This window comes from Blennius ocellaris, assembly GCF_963422515.1.
Source record: "Blennius ocellaris genome assembly, chromosome: 7".
Classification (NCBI taxonomy): domain Eukaryota; kingdom Metazoa; phylum Chordata; class Actinopteri; order Blenniiformes; family Blenniidae; genus Blennius; species Blennius ocellaris.
Genome location: NC_137656.1, coordinates 3880464 through 3905283, shown reverse-complemented (window position 1 = coordinate 3905283; position 24820 = coordinate 3880464). Strand labels below are relative to the sequence as shown.

General features: G+C 45.8%; 1 protein-coding gene across 3 annotated transcripts in view; it reads right to left on the bottom strand.

The window, feature by feature from the left end:
* abca2 (ATP-binding cassette, sub-family A (ABC1), member 2) overlaps positions 1-24820 on the bottom strand; it is a 56486-nt gene that overhangs the window by 2107 nt on the left and 29559 nt on the right. For all 3 annotated transcript variants that reach the window (XM_080499047.1, XM_080499045.1, XM_080499046.1), the window contains 34 exons: positions 23800-23959; positions 22960-23088; positions 22688-22855; positions 21952-22048; positions 20795-20968; positions 13155-13257; positions 12409-12523; positions 11883-12073; positions 11249-11399; positions 10942-11146; positions 10693-10857; positions 10121-10301; positions 9795-10007; positions 9141-9337; positions 8848-9021; positions 8573-8757; positions 8358-8478; positions 7816-8088; positions 7376-7597; positions 7170-7272; positions 6561-6886; positions 5843-6056; positions 5195-5300; positions 4997-5108; positions 4813-4873; positions 4244-4418; positions 4026-4141; positions 3735-3882; positions 3535-3658; positions 2841-2973; positions 2639-2759; positions 1734-1912; positions 875-1016; positions 627-761 (listed from right to left, as the gene is read on the bottom strand). In XM_080499047.1, coding sequence (XP_080355173.1) covers positions 627-761; positions 875-1016; positions 1734-1912; positions 2639-2759; positions 2841-2973; positions 3535-3658; positions 3735-3882; positions 4026-4141; positions 4244-4418; positions 4813-4873; positions 4997-5108; positions 5195-5300; positions 5843-6056; positions 6561-6886; positions 7170-7272; positions 7376-7597; positions 7816-8088; positions 8358-8478; positions 8573-8757; positions 8848-9021; positions 9141-9337; positions 9795-10007; positions 10121-10301; positions 10693-10857; positions 10942-11146; positions 11249-11399; positions 11883-12073; positions 12409-12523; positions 13155-13257; positions 20795-20968; positions 21952-22048; positions 22688-22855; positions 22960-23088; positions 23800-23959 — 5419 coding nt within the window. The remainder of the gene's footprint in view (positions 1-626; positions 762-874; positions 1017-1733; positions 1913-2638; positions 2760-2840; positions 2974-3534; positions 3659-3734; positions 3883-4025; positions 4142-4243; positions 4419-4812; positions 4874-4996; positions 5109-5194; positions 5301-5842; positions 6057-6560; positions 6887-7169; positions 7273-7375; positions 7598-7815; positions 8089-8357; positions 8479-8572; positions 8758-8847; positions 9022-9140; positions 9338-9794; positions 10008-10120; positions 10302-10692; positions 10858-10941; positions 11147-11248; positions 11400-11882; positions 12074-12408; positions 12524-13154; positions 13258-20794; positions 20969-21951; positions 22049-22687; positions 22856-22959; positions 23089-23799; positions 23960-24820) is intronic.

Here is a 24820-nt window from a genome sequence, read left to right as displayed (position 1 = left end):
TTAACCCTACCCCAAGTGCTCCCAAGATTAGTAATTGAGTGTGGTATTACTACAAAATACACAGATACATGTATAATTTTATGTTGTTTTTAAATTTTGTGATGTGACTTGACTTCTCTGAAAGGCGCCTATAAGTAAAATGTATTATTATTATTATTATGTTAGAAATGGTGAAAACCGATCAATCCAGAAGATTAAATTACGTCTCATTCTTTCTTTGTTCATTAGATTGGTGTTGAAGTTGGTTTCTCATTGGAAGGTGCGTCTCCAGTGATGGCCAAGTGAAACTTCATGAACCACTTGCTTTTATCTTCTGACTCCACCATTTGGTTTGAATATAGAGAGTGAAAGACTGGCAATGTAGTGAATGCGCAGACACTGCCATCTAGTGGCTTCAGAAAATAAAGAATAACTGTGCGTCTCCCTCAAACCAGTAAACTCCAGCTTACAGACTTCACCACTGGAAGAGCGGTCCTGAAGGTGTATGAGGCTCTGATCACTTTCATTGAAGGAGGCTTCCTTTAATACAAAGAATTTATATTCTAATTCTTTGTCCAAATTGACAGACCACGATGAGCGTTTTCGAATCGGTCTTGACTTTCTGTTGGACTGTGGGATCGTCTCACCAGGAAGATGAGTGACGGGTATCCGATCAGGGCGATGGCGGTGGACAGCTTGCGTTTGTTGCCTCCGCTATACGTGCCGGCCGGTTTGTCGGCGTACTTGGACAGCTCCAGCTTCTCTAGCGCCCACTGCACCACCTACAGGAGACAACAGGTACTGTCAGCCCACAACACGAGAACCACGGCCTGGTTCCGGTCACACGCGGAGTCCTTAGGGTTCGGTTTAAAGTGTGTGTGTTTGTGTGTCACACCCGATCCTGGTCCTTCCAGGGAATCCCTCGGAGGCGAGTGTAAAGCTCCAGATGCTCTCTGGCCGTCAGGTCGTCAAACAGAGCGTCGAACTGTGGACAGTAACCGATACTCTGCTGCACGCGGAGCAGGTCCTTCAGGATACTGCACACACACACACACACACACACACACACACACACACACACACACACACACACACACACACACACACACACACACACACACACACACACACACACACACACACACACACACACACACACACACACACACACACACACACACACAGTCAGCCTGAACAATATGACCACCGGTCCTGCACATCCCACAGATGCTGAATTGGACCGAACCATTTCTGCTTTGCTACTCAAACGTGTCCAGAAACGGCTCTATCAGTCTTACATATGCAAAAACAAACAATGAACTGCAAAACAAGTCTAAAACTGAACTTCAATGCAGAAAAAAATGTGTCCAGGATTATGAAATATGGCAAAAACTAGTAAAAAAACCAGATTGATCCTTTCAAAGTCATTTAAAATAGGTCGAAATGGGTCCAAACTGTCCTAAACAAACATAACATGTGTCCAAAAGGATGAAAAAAAACTTAAGACCATGTCGGAAAGCAGTTTGAAATACATCTAAAAGTTGTTTCAAATATGTACATAACCCACATATACTGTTAATGTAAACTTTGTCTCAAAATCGAATGGAAAAAGTTACCAATTAATGAAGAATGCATCCAAAACCAAGATGAGAATATTCCAGAATGTGTCCAAAGCATACATCCCCCCCGTCGAGGGAAGTGGTCCTAAAGTAATGGCTGATGGCCCCCGGATGATGTCACTTCCTGTCGCTGACCTGTTCCCGTTGATGAAGGCCTCTCCTCCGGTGGTGCACTCGTCTCCCGTCAGCATCTTGAAGGTGGTGGTCTTACCGGCCCCGTTCACACCCAGCAGCCCGAAACACTCACCGGGCCGGACGCCCAGACACAGCCGGTCCACGGCCAGGATCCGACCCATCTTCCTGGACTTGTACACCTGGAGGGAACACACACACACAGACGCACACTCTCTGTCCACAAGATATCTCAAAAATAATCAGTGGATCTTCACAGAAATTCAGGAATTATTGCTGATTATCAATATTATTATGTCCCATTGTTACAATAGAACATTTTCATTATGCAATATATTGTCTGATCGAGTGTTCTTTCAAATCAGCAAGTAAAATCATGCAATCACCAAACTAAATAAGTGAAATAAATTAATCTGTGATTGCACTTGTTGCTATTGTTTACGTTTAACAAAGCGTTCAACTTTCTTGGAGAATCACTTGTTGCTCATATTTCCCATGAGAACACTTGTGCTTCAGCTTCGACTGAGATTTTTAGCAGCAAATCCAGCCTCCATCAGAATGGAGGGGGCGGGGCTTAGAAACCAAGACATTTCTATCGGATGCACAATACGGACACGCAAGCACGTACAGAAGGAGTCACCTGGGATCTGACCCTGTTCTACTGGAAGACATTTTCACCTCTAACTGGCAAATAAAGGATTCTACTGAGCAAACTATGTAAACGAAAGACAAACATCTTCAAAGATCTCCAAAACATGCATGACCAAACAATCGGAACCAGTCCAGCTCAGCAGAAAATATTACTTCTGGGTAGTAACTCTGATACGGACTCATCACCAAGGATAGTTGGTACAACAAAGAACACAAATTTCTCTCCTCTGCGTGTTTACTTCAAGCTGGCGTCACACCTTGGTCAGGTTCTCGATCTTCAGCATGTCGTTTTCGGCATCCCCCCGCAGAACTCTTCGTCTCTCACAGGCCACGTCCACATCATCATCGTCGATGGGCTGGCAGCTGACCGGCACCCTCCTGGACGAAGAGCGCAGGAGTTTGGTGAAACAGTAACTGTGGACGGCGCGAGAGACAGCAGCCTTGCCCAATGGTACTCACGGGGGTTTCCTGAGGAAGTTGTACTGGCAGAGGATGGTGATTAGAAAGCCTACGAAGCCTTCGATCGTCATGGCAACCAGCCCCCGGGTCACGATGTCCCACTCGAAGGGCGACTTCATCTTATCGAACTGACCTGAAGGACACGCCCACAACAACGTTTAAAAAAAACCCAATAAGTCTATTATCGCCATGGAAACAAGACTGGATTCTTTTGAGAAGATCGCCGTCCTTTCGTCCTGAGCAGGTGGAACAAAAAACCCATAAACACTTCAATTACTATGTCATTGACCTGTTGGACATGATTATATTATATTGATCATCTAATTGGTTGGTTGACTGATGGGTTTGATGGTTGACTAATGGATTGATTGGTTCACTGATTAACTGATTGTTGTCAACTGATTGATCGATCGATCAGCTGATTGGTTGGTTATTTGGTTGGTTTGTTGTTGACTGACTGATTGGCTAATTGACCAGTTGGTTGACTGATTGTTTGATTGGTTGGGCAATTGATCGACCTGTTGGTCGGTTGATTGATCGGTCAGTTTGTTGACTGACTTACTGACTGGTTAGTTGGTCGAATGATCAATTGGTTGGTTCACTGACTGACTGACTGGATGGTCGGTTTATCTTTCCAGACCGTCAGCACTGTGACCGGTCGAAATGAACTTGTTGACCAGCGGGGTGTGAGTACCTATCTTAGCGTAGTACTCGTTGATGTACTCGTTGTAGGCCATCTCCATCAGGCCGTGGCCCAGGTTGTAGTTGGGGAAGATGAGGAAGCAGGACTTCAGGTAGCTGTTGACTTTTTTCAGATCCTGCAGAGGGAGGCGCATCGGGAGTTGAAACAGATGAAAATGCTGCAGGTCGAGCCGGGGGGACTCTCACACCCACCTTGTCGTGCTCAAAGAGCTGCAGGAGGAACGTGGCCACGGTCGCAGTGATGCCGATGAAGAGGTTGATGACAATGAGGAAGACGTACGCGGTGCTGGGAACCTCGAACCAGAAGGAAGCTGGGTACATGATGGGGGTGATGGACCACCTGGAGGCCAGAGCGATACCTCCTCAGGAGAGAATTCTCCTCACAGCTGACAATCACACTAGTGCTGCATACTAGTCGTAGAGTTAGGAGTACCTTAACCAAAGTGCAGCTCTTGAGTACAAGTTAAAAAACGAGTGTCTCACCCGTAAAGCAGAAAGAGGGAGAGGACAGCAGGGAAGTTGGTCGGGGAGGTGTAGGCGGGCAGGTCGAACACGAACAGGATGATGACGCAGCAGGTGGCAGGAACCAGGTAGTTGAGCTGAGGAGAGACGACTCATGTTCAGAGCTGCGTCACACACACACACACAGACACACAGACACACACATACACACACACCTCTCCACGTCGGGCAACACTCACCATGTCCCAGATGTAGTTAGCCAGCCAGTAGATGACGGGGTCGCAGCCGCTCACAAACTGCAGGTGTTTGGCCTTGGTGGATTTTTCTGCCACCAGGAAAACCACAAAGCTGGCGGGAACGAAGGACATGGCCACGATGATGAAGATGGCAATCACCACGTCGGTCCCCTGCAGCCTGGACACACACACACACACACACACACACACACACACACACACACACACACACACACACACACACACACACACACACACACACACACACACACACACACACACACACACACACACACACACACACACACACACACACACACACACACACACACACACACACACACACACACACACACACACACACACGAGAGGCCGTCTTCATAAGAGTGTGTGGGTGTAGGAGGATTTAATCATGAAAATGCACCATGACTTCTGCTGCAGAAACACTTCACGTCGACATCGTGATCACACTATGACCAAAAGCAGCGGGGGGAGGGGGAGGGGAAGGCAGAGGGGGAGGGGGACTCCTGATTAATCCGATCTACAAGTGGCAGGAAGAAGGATGAACTTACAGGTAGTCCAGCGAGAGGCTGGCACTGGTTCGATTCATCGGATGGTTGGTCAAGGTGATACCTGCAGAAGACACAACGTCACGTTTCATTACGTTTTGTGTATCAGGAGAGGTCACGACGTTCACCCTGGAACATTCTCTGTGGCATGATGGGTGGATTCAGGGCTGCAGCCCGTCGTCCTCACCGTAGGCGGCGGGGTTCCCCTTGGAGGCGGGCAGGTTGGCCCTCAGGATGGCGTTGTTGAGCACGTTCAGGTACGTGGGCATGCTGTGGTAACCTTTGTTGTTGTAGAGCACCTGGAACACAAGGGGGCGCTCACTCAGAGGCTATAATCTAATAATCTAATCTGTCATCTTCCACTCGGTCTGCACGGCGGACGTACCTGAGCTGATCTGCGCACGGCGATCTTACGCACCATCGGGGGGATCTGCCTCCCAAAGGATGCTGGGATTGATTTCTGGATGTTTCCCACTGTCAAACCACCATATCTATGAAAACAGAAAGAGTTGATGACTCTCTATTTTATATGTTCATGTCTTCTGTGACATCATTCCAAACCAGTTGTAGCTGTCGAAAAATGAGCAGAGGGTCGTACAAACTCAGCCCATAACACTGTGAACTGACTATTTCTTCACCACTTCAATATAAATTATACGTGTAGTAGTTGTGAATCCATTACCGACAATTACAGGGGAAGAAAAATTTAAACAAAACCCGAAACAGAACGATAACAAAAAAATGAAACCAAAAGATAGGGGAACAACCAAACAGCCAACGGTTGTCCCTGTTTTGCATCTAGTGTGCCACGGTACAGTCAATGGCTTCAGCAAGATGGCGGAGGCTGTCGAAAGATCCAACAAACAGGAGGAAAGAGAAAACTTCATGATAAAAGTCATCCAAAGTGTGGGAACACTTCACACTAAATACACACACAAAAAAAAAAGACGCGTGAACTGCAAACTGGGACAAGATTGAGACAGGAGTTTATATTTGTGTCCAGTAATTGCTGAATTGATTAAGCTCATTGTACCTGTGCAGCCTGAGTCTGTCCGACGTGAAGAGCAGGTACTCGGAGACGTTGCGGCCCGTTATGTCCACCAGGATGTCGCCCGTCACCACCTTCATGAGGGGGGGTCGCCCCCCCACCCCGCTGGGGCAGGAGAAGCCCGTCCCCTGCATGGAGCAGGTGCAGCGCACCGGCTCGTGGATGGACAGCGGGAGGGTGGGAGGAGACGTGACGGGCTCTGAGAGGACGGGAAGGAAGACTTCGAATCCCTGCATCATTCCACTTTTTCATTCTATGCTTTTTTGAGTTGCTTTAACTGATATCGTGTTTCAGTTTGTTGGATTTAATTTAGCGTCTGTCTTTTTTATGATGGCTAAAACATCTGCTATGAAAGTTCGGGTCACAATGACACATTCAGTCTCAAGCTACTGTGTTTGCTTCTGTGTTCGCCAGCATTATGGTTTCTATTTCACTTTGCTGAAAGTGGAGGAGCCTCAATAATCTTGAACTAATTGCGTCCCACTGGCAGTAGCAATAGCATTAGCCTGTATCCACAGTGGCTGTGGTTAGCATTAGCATGCTCAAGTAGCAGTTTGCTTCACTTTCTCGGAGCTGAGTCTGTCTGTAACTTCAGCTAACATCCATATTGTAGAGCATCTTCCTCCACGAACTAACGTATAAATGCCAGATCAGTAGTGACAGGATCGAGGTAAAAGGTGAAGTGAAGGCAACAGACACCCACCGCGGACTGTAGTTGGAGGCGCCACCGTGAAGTTCCACAGCCCGTCCACAAACCGGGGGTCGGGGTCATCTGAGGGCGCCGGAGAGGGGGGTGGGGGGACGAAGTTAGAGAGGGGGACACCCTGCGTGAAGGAGTCCAGACACATGGAGTCGAAGTATCGGGCGGCCAGCGTCTTCGAGTTGTTGGCGGAGGGGTTGAGGATCTGGGCCAGCTGGTCCAGGGTGCTGTTGAAGGGCGTCTTGAGGACACAGGTTGCGCCGACGCCCGACGGCAAGCGGAGGGTGTTGATGATCTTCTGCGGGCTGGCGTCCGGTGACAGTTTACTCCTGTGGGCCGGGGACAGATATGGAGACATTGATTCAAAATCGAAAATTGACGAGTCACATAACAAATCCAGTTGTGCTTGATTGCATTTGAAATTAAAGAGCATTTCTATGTATGTATGTATGTATGCATTAAAACATTTTTTAACGATTTATTATTTAATTGAAGTAAACAATATGATAATGAAAAAGGCATCAATCATGTTTGAATGACTTCCACCAGGAACACAGAAACACAGCCGACGTGTGCTGTACGGAAACACGTAGAAAACCAACAGGGCGCTACCTGTACTGAGGCCGGTCCTCGTTGGCGTAGGGGATGAAGTTCCCTCTGGGTTGTGTGTAGTTGTGATACTGAGACGGAGACAGAATCAGTGGAGGCAAATCTCCTGTGGAACGGAACGAACGGGAAAAGATTTCTTTGTGGCCCTTAACGGATCAGCAGTCTATAACTAAACTATGTCAACTCCCAAAGCTAGTCTACAGCCTCACCGATCTCGGGCACGGACAAGGCCACGGTCATGGCCACGCAGACGAAGAAGGCGGGCAGGAGGATCTGGGAGAAGAGGCCTTTGGTGTTCCTCTTGGCGCAGTGGAACCTCTTGACGATGAGGCCGTGAAACTGACTCAGCTTCAGCCACCAGCCCTCCAGCTTGAAGCTTCCCTGCCCCTCCAGGACCTCTGGCTCGGGGGACGAGGGGTTCTCCGCCTCCCCTGAGGGCCAGCAGATGAGGAGGTTCAGACAAACGTCAGATATGGATAACAACAATAAAACAACCAAGTTACTCATTAATAGTCATATTTAAACAGTTCTTGAATTTTTGATGTAATTACACATTATTTTCATTATTATTTTCCTAATTGCTGCAGACAGAGTGTCAGAGTGTCCTGGTTTGGCTTCACAGTGATGTTTGGATGACAGACAGTTGTACCCCTCAGACTGGCAGAGTCCGACTCTTGGCCGTTGTCGAACAGCGGGCAGTAATCGCCGTAGAAATCTGCGTACAGCCCCCCCTCGTCCCCCCGCACTGAGCCCACGGACGAGGAGGACTTGAGGGAGGACTGGCTCTGGCTCAGCTTGGAGCACGTCACCAGGTTGTTCAGCTCCACCTCCGGCTTCTCGTTCTCCACCGAAGGTCCCGTCTCGCCCTGCGGCCCCACCGAGGATTTACCCACCGAGCTGCCGCCTGGCGACCCCTTCAAATCTGCCGAAACAGGAGAGGAGAGGATTACCAGGTCAGTCCACAACCAGACCAATCAACCATGTCTGAAATTTGCACAGATTCTTTAGAAAGGACAATAGGTTTCTGTTTGTTGGACAAATTGGTGGACAGGAATCCAACACCTCGGCGCGAGCTGAGGAAACGACTCCGAAACCAGTGTACGGTACGCCATATGAGAAGACAGTAAAGACAGTATCAACCCTAGAAAGCATTCAGCTGCCAGTGCCTCAGCTTTTCTTTGGTCGTCTTACCAGCATCGCTGTTCTCCAGAGACTGATCCTCCTCCGACACTTTGAGGAAGACCTCCTCCAGCGTGGTGTCCATCACTCCAAAGCTGGTCAGAGCCAAGCTGTCCAAGCTCTGTTCCAAAGCCTGCAGGAAACCCCAGAAGAAGAAGCAGTTTTCCCCAAACTATGTCCAAATCAGCCACCAGACTTTTCTTGCACAGGAATTTGGGAGGCGGTACCTGGAACAGCCTCTCGAAGCAGCCCTTCTTGACGGCCTCGGAGGGCAGGACGTAGGACAGCTCGGTGTTGGAGTCGGACACCAGCAGGCAGGACGCCACGAACTGTCGGATGAACTGTGTGACCCGAGCTTCGGAGCAGGGCGACAGAGAGGACGGAGACAGAGACGAAGGGGGCTGCAGCTCGCCTGGAGGGACGTCGCAGACGACGGTGTCAGAGGCAATCCACGCCTCACAGCAGCTCACGCGTCAATGAATGCGCCTGAGCCGTGACTCACCTCGGCCTTCGCTCTGCTTCTTCACCAGCGTCAGCTTGTATCCGTCGCCGTAGGTGCTCTTCAGGAAGAGCGGCGAGCCGCAGCACTTCAGCTTGCCGTGTGAGATGATGGCGATGCGATCTCCCAGCAGGTCGGCCTCGTCCATGTGATGAGTGGAGAGCAGGATCGTCCGGCCTGAGTAGGAGGACACACACCGAGTCACATCGACAAGAGAGGGATTCACACACACACATACAGTCTGAGAGTCAAACATACAATGTAAAGGGTTCAATCTAAGGCACGCTGCCACTCACCCTGTTTGTACTTGAGGATGAGGTCCCAGATGGCCCTGCGGGCGTAAGGGTCCACTCCGGCCGTGGGCTCGTCCAGGATGACGGCCCTGGAGCCGCCCACGAAAGCGATGGCCACAGACAGCTTCCTCTTCATGCCCCCGGACAGCGTCTGCACCAGGCTGTGACGCTTGTTGGAAAGCTCCAGGTCCACGATCATCCTGCAGCGTGTGGGGAGAAGGTCACCTGCTCATATCTGCACTCGTGTTCTCATCCTCTTGAAGGCAAACCCATCGGTCTCAATCTGGTTAAATCACTACAGAATTTCTGTAACTGTTCAGAAGGACATTCGTCCTGTGGGACCACTTCTATTCTCATTCGTGTTCTACTTCAGTTTTGGTCTATATGCTCCATCCACCTGTATGCTGATGACACAGTGAACGTGGATTTTATACAAATTCAGATTTCTCTTCTTCGTTAATGCAAAACTGATTTTATAGCAACAATTTCTGATTGAACAAGACAAAATCTTCAGAGATTTGCATGTGTCTTACGTGGACGTGCTTCTGGAAGTCTATCAATGCATTAATCTATTTATGATTCGTGATATTCAAGCATTCAGCCATGGTGGTGGTGGGGGTGGGGGTGGTGATGGTGATGGTGGTGGTGGTGGCTCACTTGTCCATCTCCTTGCGGATGTCGTCCTCGTCCATGCCTTTGAGCCTGGAGTAGAACCACAGATGTTCCTCCACGCTGAGCTTGTCGAACAGCACGTTGTGCTGCGGACACATGCCCAGATTCTGACGGATACGCTCCATCTCCGTCCGGATGTCGTAGCCATAGATGGTCGCAGAGCCCGAAGTGGGCGGGAACAAGCCGGTCAGTAAGGACCTATCAAAATAAAGTTTGAATGTTGAACACACAGGAACATACCAAACACACAATCTATCTCTCTCTCTCTCTCTCTCTCTCTCTCTCTCTCTCTCTCTCTGTCGCTCGCTCACATGGTGGTGGTCTTCCCGGCTCCGTTGTGTCCCAGGAAAGAGACCACCTGGTTTTGGTGCAGGTTGAGGCTCAGCTTGTTGAGGGCCAGCTTGCTGCCAGTCTTGTAGACTTTGGTCAGTTTGTCGATGCAGACCACCAGCGGCAGGTGACTCGGCTCCTCCTCGATGCCCCGCATCTCCTCTGGAAGAACCAACACCACCGACAGATCAGAGGGGAACAAACAATCGACACGGAACCTCCTCCCCGAAAACACACAATGTTTTATGAATACTTCTCGCCTTAAAAGCTTGTAATATGACACCGGCATCCTTCCAATGCTAGATACTGCTGTGTCTAGAGTGAAACATAATGGAATAAGTGTAAATGAGTCCCATGTAACTATAACTCTATGTCATCTTACAGTAACAAACTAGAAACTGCTAACTGTGTGTAGAGCATCTTCCTCCACTACCTGAAGAAGTTAACATCAGCTCACATGCAGATTATTGCTTCATTGTATCTGGCTTGGTGAATCTAAAATGTCAAAATCTCATCAATGAAAGTCATCCCGTTTGGCCACGATGATCCGTACCAGACCTCCGCTGGTCCATCGCACAAGCCTGATCTTCCTCCATCACGCTGAGCCTGGCCGCTCCACCTCCGCACCACGTCCAATCCCAGGTCTCCACACGCCCGCTGCCCGACCAATAGGATCTCTGCAAGGGGAAGTACCAAGGGCGGGGCAGCCCGTACATTCCTGGAGGAAACACAGACTGTGTTCGATGTTCGAAGGAACAAAAGAGGAGGCTGAAAGTGACCGAGGCGGAGAACCCTCCCTCACCTGGATGCACGGCCTCGATGTACCAAGTGAGCACGCCGTACACTGCTGCATCGATGATGAGCATCATCATGGAGAGACCCAGGTTGAAGTCGTCGCCCTCCACCGGGGACTGGCTGATGGTCCGCCACTGGATGCCCACACCCGCCACCTCATACAGCGCGAAGTACTTGGAGCCCAGGCCAAACGCTGTGGTGGACATTAGAGACTGGAGGAGTGAGAACAGCAACAACACACAGTGAGCAAACACACTCCTGGTGGAGTTAGCATCAAGTTCAGAGATTGGTGAAAGAAAATGAAAAAGCCTCACAGCGATGCACTTCTCGAAGGCAGTGATCTTATCGTGGGCCACCTCCTCCCTGATGGCCACGTACATGTAGGGCACGTAGCTCAGGAAGTAGATGATTCCTCCACAGGCGGAAGCCAGTTTGGCTTTTGAGTAGATTACCGATACCAAGAAACTGGAAAACGGCGGAAAAGTGAAGATTTATCAAATGTCCGTTAACTTACAGCTAAATATATTTCAAAGGAAAGTCTTCAGTGATCTGAAGGGCATCGTGAAGATCATTTAAAACAAGTTCAATCTTACCGATTATATCATTCAAACATGTTACAAAAAACAGGTCATTCAATCTCTGGATTATCAATTATCTGGACTTGGTCATATGTATTGGAGGACAATTCTCTCCTCATCCAAGTGCAAATGAGGCCCTGTTTACGCGACAGCGATTTCAAGAGGAAACATAAATCTTTCATTGCTCCCAAGGTGGAACTTTTCTAAAACACGCTGCATTAACATGCTTAAAGAGCAGTCAGATTCCCTTCCTCAGTCTGTGCTGATAGTTAATCTGAGCTGCTTGGTTTGATGCTGTGAAACAGTGGACATGTGGTCGGAGCAGTGGAGGGGTCTCTGGTTCGGGGGGGGGGGGGTGGGGTGTTCTCACCAGAACATGATGGTGGCCACTGCGTAGATGGTGAGGAAGAGCCAGATGATGAAGGGGTCGCTGTGCAGCAGCACCCGGCCGTACTTCAGGATGGCCGTGAGCGCGGTTACCGAGATGGAGAGCTGGACGAAGCCAGTGATGAACCACGCCACCCAGTGGACGGCGTTGTTCAGGCCCATCATCTTCATCACCTGGGGAACAACGTCTTAGTTACACAAACATGCACACTGTGTGCACTGTTGTACATGCCGCCGAACACTGGTGACGAATCACAGTCACTATTCACAAATATTCAGCCGATTGAGGGAAAGCGTCATGTCTACTTGTTTTGTAGATGAGCAGTGTGGTAGGAACAGGAAATTAGTGAATACAGCTCCTACTACCTTAGTCATAAGAATTACAGTTGCTACATCACATACTCTAATTCATTTTCTTTTTGGTGTCTGAATTGAAGTCTCACTGCCTTTCACAACAGTTGGGACAGGCTCCGCCTCCCCACAGTTGGACCAATCAGGAGAGGTCTCACCTCTTTGAGGCGGTGCTCCTTCTCGGCCACGATGTGCTGAATCATCATGGCGACGGAGTAAACCCAGGAGATGACCATGCACAGGGGCATCATGTGCTCAATGACAAACAGGAAGCTGCAGAAGACACGGATAGTCTCTTATGTCACTAAAATAATCAGTCGGCCGTAACATTATGACTACCTGTCCTGCACGTCTAACAAATTCAGAATTTGACTGAATGATACCTGCTTCACTATTGGCTCCAAATATGTCAAAAAAACAAAACAAAACCAAAAAACCCAGCCATACTCTATTCAATCATGTCCAAAATCAGCCTGAAGAACTATTACAAAATACATGTATTCAGATCCAGGAAAAATGAGCCCATGAGTCTGAAATATAAAAACTAGTTTAAAAAACAAGACAGGTCATGTTTGAAACTGACATGTGCAAACGACTCCCAACTAATATAACATAAAAGACAACATTAACAAGGATTGGCACAAATTACTTCAGTGATAATGCCATAAGATTTGTTTGTTGGACCGATAGAGAAGTGGAGGTTCTTCTAAATTGGGCGTTACAACACAAAACAAGGAAAATACACGAAAATACATGTCAATCAAGGTATCGGGACATGCCATCATTTAAAGAAAAGGGTAAGAAAATTAAGTCGGAAGAAATTCAATGTAATGGAAGTACTTAGTGAAAAAAGTGAGTATAACATCTTTCTTTTTTCTTTGTGAACACGAAGTAGGTTTCTTACTCGTCTCTGGTGTAGCACGGGTATGGGAACATCTGGACGTAGTTTCCAGGCTCGACCACGTCATGTTCAACAAATGTGTTGATGATGGCTCTCTCGATCATATCTGTGGAGAAAGAAGACACTTCTTTCATGATCAAGTAACACATTCCTGGAAATGATGGCAGAAAAAAAAATAAAAATGTAGAAGTGATTGATTATGACAATAAAATGAGTCACACAAATCTGAATGGGCTCTCGACGGTTTGAAGAGTGATGAAGCTGAACACCGCAGCTTTGGATAATGCTAATGCTGAAGCTAACAGTAGTGTCTGTGAGCAGAGCAGTATAATGCTAAAGCTAACAGTGGTATCAGTGAATAATGCTAATGGATAATGCTAAAGCTGACAGCGGACTCATCAAGCAGATTTGCAGAAGACGGCAGCTCAGACGATGCGAGTGCTAAAGCTAACAATGGGTTCAGAAAGCAGGAAAGAAAGACGGCAGCTCTTTTACACTTCAACACAGAATTTACCCTAGATTTTCTTTGAAAAAAACAGAACATTTTTATATACTCGGCACACATTTTTACTCGTCTTGGATTCTAGAACTTTGAGTTTATTGTGATGTGTTTGAATGAAATGTTGCTCGCTTGTCAAATGCTTGTTTGTCCCGGTAGGAGGCACATCAAAGCAAACTGAATCAGATCAACAATTATTATATGTTTCCTTAAGTTTTCAGTACATTCATCTCAAACGCAGCCACGACAAGGAACAAGGAAAACAAAGCCACACTCACAATAACAATTCAATCAGATAACTGAAGATTGTTTGGAATGAGGAGGTAAAAACAGATGGGTTGGGCACGCTGATGAATCAAACATTTGAGAAAGTGACAACATGGATTGTGGTATCAAGAAAACAGTAACAATGGAACAAATTGTTTAAAAAAAAAGACAAAGATGACTCAGATGAAAGAGACTTTATAATGTTTTATTTTGGTGAGCTTTGTACATAGTTTTGAGGAGGATATATTCTACCAGTTTGTTAAATTTTAATGTTTCTAGTTGTATAAATATTGGATTTGTACGGGCCCTGTATCCACTTCCATTGAGGACTCTAATGATGCATTTCTTTAAAAGAAAAATTGAATTGATGTAAGTTTTGCAAGCACTTCCCCACACTTCAATGCAATAGGTCATATAAGGAACAATCAGTGAGTTATACAGTAGAAGCAAAGCTCTTTTATCAAGAGATTCTTTGATCTTTTGTAACACAGCTATAGTTTGGGACACCTAAAAACTCAATATCATGTGTCCTTTTGATCTCTACTCCTTCTATAAACAATGTTGCATCGATGTCTTTCTTTTTACAACTAAAAATCATGAATTCAGTCTTACTAATATGTAAAGATAGTCTGCTTGCGTTAAACCATTTCATAATTTCCTGAAACTCATTCTCTACAATTTGTAGAGCCTCATTTATATTTTCTCCAGAGTAAAATAAAGTGGCATCATCAGCAAACAAAATGCATTTTAGTAATTGAGAAGCAGACACAATATCATTCACATAGAGTAAAAACAGTAATGGTCCAAAGACGGATCCTTGGGGTACCCCACAAGCTATTGTACAGTTTTTAGATCGTGTGTTGTTGATTTTAGTAAACTGATTTGTCTTTTAAATAGCTCGTATCCCATTGACGTGCTACGCCTCTTATACCGTATTTTTATAATGTATGCAATAATATCTGATGGTCTAGTCTATGAAACACTTTTTGAAGATCTACAAAGATGCTAACTTCACATCTAACCACACTGTACAACACAAATCTAATAAACTTTGGGCTACACAGGACTGGTTAAACAATCTGCTTGGGCGCAGAAGAAAAATAAAGCTTACAGGTCATATTCTTCAACAAAACCTTTCCCTGCAGATTCAGACTGTTTGTAAAACCCTTTGGTGGAAGATGAAGCCGCGTTTAAATTCGCAATCAGCAGAATACATGTGAGGAGATTTCCTTGATATTTCACTCATAAATCAGAGCAATGATGATTCTGAACAACACTGTACATTATAACGACTTCTCAATGCTTGAGTTCCCCGAGTTCTGAAAGCCAAAAACCCCCAAACCTGCCCCATGGTGCAGGCCCTTTGCTTATTTTTCACACTTTGTAATTCCAGTAAAATAAATTCGAAAACGTTAGAGACAATGAGAACAACTGTATTAACACAAAGTCTTATTGCAAACTGTCTCAAGAAAACGAAACTGGACTGATGTGGAATTCGTTGGAACAGTTAACTGAAAGTGGATTCTGTGGAATGAGGAGGTAAAGTCAGCTTTTTGCGGGGTTTTCCCAAGGAAGTTAAATGAAACTACGAAAACCAGCAGGTCTGTTTAACATAACAACAAAAGCATGCAGCTAACATACAATGGCTGGCTCTTGCGAGTTGGATCTGGAACCCTTGGGAGGATACACTACACATCCTCAACCGTCAGTCTATTCACCCTCAGAATCCACCGCCAGCAGATACACCACTTAATGACAGGGTGGCGTCTACAGCCAGGGAGTCCACTTCCCGGCCCTAAAAGAGTTGGCTGGCTCGGGATCACACTTCCAGGGGTGGACGATTATGGCCAGACTTGCATAGGAATCCTATTCCTTGCCCAAATCCCACTAAGCACATGCTTAGTGCGTCGGCCTGTGCTTACTCGGCATTTCCACAGTTTTACTGTCCAATGAGCACGTAGAACTCATGTGGACCGTACGTTGTAAGCACATACAACCCACTTACCAGGTGTGCAACGTAGGATGTTCGCAACCGCTCATGGCCAGGTGTGGTGTGCCGGTCACATACTAACACCCTGCACAACCATGCCAGTGACGTGCGTTGACCAACTCCCTCCCCACATTTTCAGAAAAACGTGGTGGCCGTGGCCTCCCCCAAAAAAACGTATGGACTTAAAAGACGCATGGTGGGTTCTGAACGGGCCTTATTTGACAGCCAGAACCATTTGACAAATGACACATAACAATGATGGACATCTAAGACACCCAGAATCAGTTAAAAGAGACAGGCTACAAGCTGTCTGTTAAGTCCAACTGCCTGGATAATTATGGATTTGTCATTAAAATATTGCAGTGATCACGAAATACATTGGAGAGTTGGTCATTATCAATAAAAAAGCCCTTGGTTCACTTAATATTCTCTTAAAACCGAACTGAATTCTTCATTTATCACTGTCAGGGCTCAACACTAAGGTTTGTCCGAATGTCCGGGACTAGTAAAAGCTTTGCTCGGGCAAGTGAATCACCTCCCCACATTGCCCAAACGGGCTCGTGGGGTTTTTTGTGATATTTTGACGCTTTTCCACTCTGCAAAATGTGGAATGGAATTCTTGAACAGAGGCGGGTCTCAATGGAACAAAGACGTGGAATAATGAGTCGGGAAAACCACTCCACAGTTGGCAGCCAGCGAGGAGGCTACGGAAGTAGCATTGTGACTATCCAGCTGTTGCCGTTTATATTTTACCCTCAAAACACCGCAAAGCATCAACGTGGATGTTTGCAAAGCCGTTGTACAGCGAGGCGCTCTGCCGCCAGACGTCACCGTTTTAAAATGTCAGCTCACTGAGCAGAACGGCACCTTTCTTCATTCAGGCTTTAAATGTGTTTTCATCGGCGCCCAGACAAGACGTAAATACAACATCTAAGAAAGAGGTGTAAAAAAAACCAACTCTTTCATTCTGGCCCCTCTGAGGACGTCGTCTGGATGTAAGAAATTACGTGTTTTGGTCCAATGGGATGATGTGTTTTCACTTAAATTGTTGTGTAAATGTGAAACTTTTCTGAAACGGAAACACAAAAACGATGTGTTTTCACTTGAAACATGGTGCAAATGAAACGTTGTGCAAATGTTTCAAGGCCCCGGTGAAGACATCGGCCCAACACTACGGCCCTCTGATTTCTGTTTAAGAATGAAAGAAACACAATTAAAGCCTGGAATGTGAAAGAATGAGCTTATCACAAAGTGTACCAAAGAAAACAAACCACACCTCATCTGATTGGGAATTCAGCCAGACAACTGAATATATCATCTGGAGATGTCAGGTTCTGTGACGGCGTAGCCGTTTTCAGAGGTATTTCTCAAGGAAGTCCAAAGACACAGGTGGTGATTTCACAATCAACATCCGCGTTTTGTTCTCTATATAAAGGCGGACGATTCTGTGAGGGAACAGCAGCAACCAGCAGCAACCAGCAGCAACCAGCAGCATCCAGCAGCATCCAGCAGCATCCAGCAGCAACCAGCAGCAACCAGCAGCATCCAGCAGCAACCAGCAGCAACCAGCAGCATCCAGCAGCATCCATCTGACTTCAGACCAACAAACACAGTCTGTCTTCACGTAAGTGCTCAACTGATTTCTCTTTCCTTTGAAGTGTTCAAGTTACTTGGCAATAGAAATTACTTACTCAATACTTCCCTGACAATTTAATCCACTTACTTTACTGATCACTTGTTTTCAAAAGTGACTTTACTTTAGTTATTGTAGTTAAATGATGTACAACTGGAATACGCAGTGAAGTAAGAGACCTTTCAGCCTCATTCCATTCACTCCGCAGATTTCATCAAACAAAACTCTTAAAAGAACATTTGAGCTTAATTTCAACTTCTTAACTTTATGCACATTGCATCAAGCAGGAGTTAAATTAAATGCAACAGTCTCTGACTTGAAGGAAATCGTTGAGCTTTTCAACATATTCTTCTACACATTGCATCAAATTTTGATCAATTAAAGCAAATATTTCTTCTGTTAACTTGTTTTATCTTATTCCAGCAAACTAACTAAATAAAACTTGTGTCTTTACTCCTTCATTTGAATAGAAGTAAATAAAATACAGCAGTAAAACTATTGAAATCAAAGTCTCCCCACCCTGTAAATCGAAGGTGTATTTTCACCTGTTTAGCAGTTTAACTTTACTCGTTACTTGAAAAAGGTAATCAGATTAATATATCGACTTACTGCCCATTAGTGTTCTTTGTTCCACTTTGTAACACTTTATCATGGTTTAATATGTTCTTCAGCATCATTTAAAATCAATGCAGACACGCAGGCTATAAAATGGACATTTGCATAAGAATTAAGTAGCTTTGTGAGTTTTTAAATGGTCTACTAGTTCCTTTTTTTAATTATATATTTTTCCTTTTTTTTTATTATTTGAAGATTGTTGCAATTAGATGTTTGTAATCTCATAAAAATGATGGTCTACAGCTGTGAATGTACCAAATTTAGTCCTTCAAAAAAAAGGATAAATAAGATATGTATAGTTTGCATAATCACACTGAATGTGAACACATTCATATATTAAACACTGCAGTAAAGATATGAGAAACATTTTGCAGTTTATTTTTGGTGCGCATAAAACTGATTCAAAAAATTGAGGAAGGTATTCAGAGAATACCTACCCAACATTACAGCCCTCAGAAACTACCATCATTTTATTTTATTGCTTATTTGTCTCTTAACTATTTATGTTTTATTTCTTCTGTCTAATCCTGTTTATTTACTTTTTTTTCGTCTTGTCTTGTTTTTTTGTTTTCTCAGTGGGTGGGAAGGGATAATGGACAACCATGATCTTTGGTTTGGGTGTCGAAGCCGATTTAGCTTAAGTTAATTCACTGTTGACGCACTATTTTTTTTCTTTTCTGTCCTCAACATACATTTTGTGGAACCTTTTACTTTTCAACCCATCCATTTAAACACAATAAGTGTTTACTAGTAAAAGAAAAATAAAGATTGAAGAAGATTCATGGTGCTCAGTTTGGATGTTTTTATATGGAATAATCATTTTAATCATGTACAGGATGTTTCTTCACACAATCGGTGAGACCTGATGTTCACTCATGAACTTTTCACCTTGAATTTGTTGCAGGAACCAAAATGCCCATCACTCAGATTGCCGTTTCCCTGAATAAAACTGAGGAGAGTCAGCTCCGTGCACAGGGGTTCAGAAAGGATGAAGTCGATCTGAACAAAGGAGCCGACGGCAACAACGTCCACCTCTGGTACAAAGATGAGAGCAGTGGCCAGGCCGTCACCAGGATTCAGTTTTCATACAATGAAGATATGGCAAGGGGTCTCTCTGATGCAGGGTTCCGCAAGATCGAGAAGAACCTCAACGCCGGAGCAGGAGGAGCCTGTGTCTACCTGTGGTACTACAAGGGTAGCACAGAGGCTGATGTTGCCATCACAGGCCTCCATGTCTCCACAGACGCCACTGATGAAGCCACGAATGTTCGATTCGGCTGGGAGAGGCTGACCTGTGACCTGAACAAGGGCACTGGAGGAGACCGAATCTTCCTGTGGGTGATGAGAGAGATCACAGTGTACATCAGTGACGTCACTGCCACCTCCAGCTGGACCAGTGATGTTGACCTCTTTCAGAGAGGTTACACCCGGATGGATGAAAACACCAACAAGGTCGTGGACAAGGACCAGGTCTTCATCTGGTACCTTCTTACCACTGTCAAGCAGAAGGCCATCAGGGACCTGCAGGTCTCCCACAATCCTGACGAGTACAACAACTTCCAACAACAAGGATTCAACGTGGTCAACATGGATCTGAACAAGGGGACCGGAAGAAACCAGGTGTTCCTGTGGTTCAGGAAGGATGGGAACAACCCCATCAAGGGCATCGGGTTGATCACCGACCGAGCTGTCAAGCAGTATAAAGAAGTCGGGGCCACCGTCAGGGAGATGACCCAAGTCAGCAGCCGCTGTGCAAGTTACACCTTCTACCTGTTTTTTTACCGCTGAGAGCTGTGGTGGTGACCGAGCTGAGCCTGCTCTCTGAGAATAATGCAACCAGTCCTAAATATCACTTTCTGACCGCTTCACTGGATGATTTTCTCTTCTTCAATGCAATATTGGCTCTCTATTTTGTCATAAATCATAAATTGTAACACGAATCAAGCCGTTTCTTGCACTATCAATTCACTCTGTATGAATTTGTTTTCATGAAATGTCTCAATAAAAGGCTGGTTAGCTCCTGAACTATAGCTTTGCCTTATTGTGTTGATTTCAAATCCCATTTGAAATATTTTTAGTGCCCAGTACCCATCACTTTCAACCAAAATCATACAAATGAATCAATCATTCTCACTGTCTTCTCTGAGTTCTGGAGGCTTCTGGGTCATCAGCAGACCCACTCCATGGGTTAATTCACCTGTGACAGTTAAAATGATAAGTGATAAGGCATTGGAGGGGGTGGGGTGGGGGGGAGTGTTGACACTCTCCACAGTATTGTGGGTTTTTCACCTCTGACTGACAGCTTGGGATCGGGGGGGGGGGGGGGGGGGGGGGGGGGGTGGCGGTCCAGGACCAATCTTCCCACCCAACATCACGCCCACCTGCCCATCGACGCCACACCCACCCGTCAAACGCCACACCCACACACACGTCTTTCCTGTTGCAGTCAGTAACAGTGAGTTACCTCACGAGTTTAGAGAAATAGCAAAAAGTCTTTACTGCGGACAACGGCTTCAAGAAAACATAAATGATGAAGCCAATAAGCTCCACGAGCAGAATGTACAGAGGAATCAGCTCTCCGCTGGTGGCAAGTTCAACACCAAGTGCAATAAAGCGACAGCAGTAGGAGTGGCTCTTACCTTGGATCCAAACAAAACCATACAGGAAGTAGAATTTCCCCCCAGTGTTGGGTCCTGGGCGCCAGTAGGCTCTCCTGATTTCATTGGTCTTCTCAGTGAAGCTGGAGTTTTGTCTGATTTTATACAGAACGTGTGGTGGCAAGGTTCCATCTCTGTTGGTCTGGAAGATTACACCTGGTGCAAAAAAGAGACAATAAATATACAAATGGGCTTCCGAAAACACCAGTTCTATTTGTCGTAGTGTATCGTCCTTTTTCAGAATCAGAATTAGGTCACGTTATTAATCCCTGGGGGAGAAAGATTTGGACCGGTTAAGTATTGAGTATTGAGACACAGAGTCATTAGAGTGGACGACTTTAACATTCAGGTAGATGTTGACAATGAACCTCAATATTGCATTTAGTTCACTATTAGACATAATTGGCTTTAGCAGAAGGTGAATAAAACAAAATCATTACTTTAATCACACTCTTTTTCTCACTTATGGTATTGGCATTTATCGTTTAACACTTTTTGATATGGTTTGAATTTATATTAACTGGCTTTACGGCACTGAGGAGAAAGAAAATATATAAGATCTTTAACAGCAAATACTGTGACCAAATTCAAGGAGATAATGCCATCAATGTACGGATTCTATTAATCCTCTGAAGATAAAAGCAGCAACTCAGCTCCATGGTAAAACCAATTGTCAACATTGAATAAATCAGCACCAAAACTGGATAGGAAATGGAGTCTAACTCAGTTAGAATTGTTTCATTCTGCCTGGAGAGACAGTTTGTTAATCTATTAAAAAAAAGCCATGTGCAAAATGCAATCTACTCCTCCTCAATAGAAGAAATCAAGAGAAAGAAAACAGCCCTAGATTTCTCTTCAGCACTATAGCCAGGCTGACAAAAAGTCACAGCGACGTGGAACCTCATGAATGAATGAATGAAATTTATTTTTTGAACATGAACATGATTATTAGTAACAAAACATATTATAGCAGAAAATAAGAAAATTAAAAGTTTCAGCATGTTCAAAAAAAAAAAAAAAATGTCCCTTGAAATCTGAGCAGTAATGATTTTGTAAACCAAAAAATATTGGTTAAAAAAAAAATATGAGTGAAATATTAGAAATAACTGTTTCCGCTGTGACACGGTCCGATGACTTACTGGCAAACACGGACACGTTGTCCTGGTAGGCCTGGTTTAGGGTGTAGTTGACAATGCTGTCCTCATCTGGGAAACCCTTGAAGACGTCCACACTGACCTGGACGGACGAGACAAACGGTAGCGTTAAAGTCACGTGACCATTTGTCTGTATGATTGGTCTTGCATAAAGGTTCTCTTTCGCTCTTGGAGCCTGTCTCCTGCTGTATTCAGTTACTTCAGTTATTCTGTTGCTGCCCTGTGCCGGCAGCGAGCGAGCATTTATAAAAAGGCACTTTTCAAAAGTGACTCCCCATGTGATCGAGATAGCTGTGTAGTAAATGTGCAATTCTATCAAAAAGCTGTTAAATTCAAGAACGATTTACTACGATTGCAGTGCGCATGTGCAGGAGTAGGGATTGATAAAAGTTGCGTTTTCCACGGAGACGTTTAGAAAATTTTTTTTCTTTTTCCCCGTATCCCTGGAGATGGAGTCAGATTTTTCAAAGAGCTGCATTCCCCCCCCCCCCCCCCCCCCCCCACCCCAATTTCCACGAAGATGATGTCGGAGCTTTTTTTGGAAAATTTCAACTGTGGAAGTTGCATTTTCCGTGGCTCTGAGAACTGTTGCCGTGGAAACGGACCCCCTAAATGCCGCGAAAGTTTTCCATTTTCACTGGTAAACGCTGTCGTGTAAATGGGTCCTGAATATCTCGGGGAGACGCTTTTTAAAAAGGGGCAGCGTGCAAGCCGAGCTGACCTTGGACATGAAGCGTGTCCAGCCGCAGGCGGCGTTGTCGATGGTGTCCAGTTGCTCCAGCAGCGTGGTGGTGTTGGGCAGGCTGTAGTTCCCCTCCATCAGCTGCTGCATCAGCTCGCTGTCGGTGTCGTTCAGCAGCTCCGGGTGCTGCCGCAGCTCCGACGACAGCTGGGACAAGAAGAAGAAGAAGAAGAAGAAGAAGAAGGTGACGAAGATGGTGCGTGCACCGAGCGCCATGCAGGCGGAGAGAAGGGACGCGTGTTTGACCCTACCTGCTGCAGCCACACCAGGTGCGTGTGCAGCCGGCCCTCCTCCAGGAACGTCCGCAGCTGGGCCGAGATGTTGAGCCACACTCTGGTGTAATGCGTCACGTTCCCCACGAACGCGAACGTCTCGTTGGCCTGAGAGTGAGACGGAAACACAACTGAGGGAAAGGACACAGGAAGGCCTTTCTCACGCGGACTCGAACCGGGGACCCACCCCCCCCCCCGCTCCCGCGAGACGCCACAATGGAGGGCTGACTCACAGAGGAAGACAGAAGAGGTACACACAGTCAATTTCTAAAAACGATGATGTCATCACCAAGCCACGACCCTCTCCGTGACATCACTGAACAACAACAATGGCGGAGCAGATCGGTCGTTTTCATGGTGTCGCGCGGACGCAGATATTTCCTGCACCGAGACCATGTGGACGGAGACGACAGGGCTTAAGATAAACACAGCAAGACAAGGATAGAGGAGAGATGGAGTGACTAACATAAGATGTAAATGATGCATGAAAAAAAGGGCTGAATTAAAGAAAGCCGTCTTCGAAGACGAGCAGAAGATTGACCAACGAGGGACGAAGTCTAAACCGCAGCCCCTCCCCATCGATTTGACCAACAATGCTGGAAGGTCTTGTTTTATGACACCGATGAACCTTGTTGAACAGAACAGCGTCTTAGCAGAAATGTTCCTTGCCACAAATAGTCAAACGAGAGAAGTCGTTTGTCTTCTGTCTCCGAGAAATGAACACGACTCATTGCGGTGGATTGAGCAGAGCGGATAGGCGGTGGCGCCGCAGCCGAACAGCGACGGTCTTTCACGCAGCGAGGCGTGATGGCTGCATACCTTCTGGATGACCTTGTCGACCTGCGAGCCGATGGGCGAGTACAGGATCTTTGGGTTCGCGGTCATCAGGTGAACCAGGAGGCCCAGATTCCTCTGCTCTTTGCTGGTGAAGCCCAGAGAGCTCATGTTCCCCTGCTTCAACGCTTCCGGCTCGATGATCCTGTAACCAGAGCGGCCGCACAAACTGTAACGTGTTTCAGAGCTCTGTGTTGATAAAATTGATCAACGGTTTATTTATGAGTGGGAGACGTTGGTTTTCAAGAATGTTGTGACATTCTTAGCTATTTTTGTGGTTTTGTTGGCTTTTATTGACTTTGGTGATTCAAGAAGCTGATTTTGCTCAAAACTTTCTACACAGGTCAGTAAACCACATGTTACTATCCAATATTATGTCTATGGAGACGTATCCCTGAGTCATTATGATCATGTATACTGTATATTTTCAGCTTCCATTGGGCTGAAAGGCTGTGAAGACCAACTGGGTAGGAGAAGAGTCTCCTCCAATACATCTTTGGAGATCCACGTGAAAGTGTCGAAAAGCTGCATAATATGACCCTATTAATATTAACATGCCAGACACATTTTTGGTCCTGTTTATAAGATGACATTGCAAAAGTAAGTGTGTGTTTTTTTTTCCAGAGAAGCTTCGTTTTTACACAACATTTTGAAAACGATGTCCGTTTCTACGGAAACAGCAGAAATGTTAAGAACGATCTAGCGTGACACAAGTTGGCGCTTGTGGTTGTTTTTGTATTAAAACCACACACACGTAATCGCAGAGAACAACACGCCATAAACATTAACCGCAGGTAGAACGCAGACATTCTAGTGGACAGACGACCAAGTTGGATTGTCATTACGGTGACTGTCAAAATAAAACTACCAAGTCCCGGGAGAACATGGACTGGGAGTCATGACACTCTTGAGGTAAACACTGTTCTTATTGTAATTCCACTGAGCGTGTGCAGAAGAACTATTTGCATGACCAGTAGCAGTGTTTCAGCAAAGTTGTGTTTTCCCC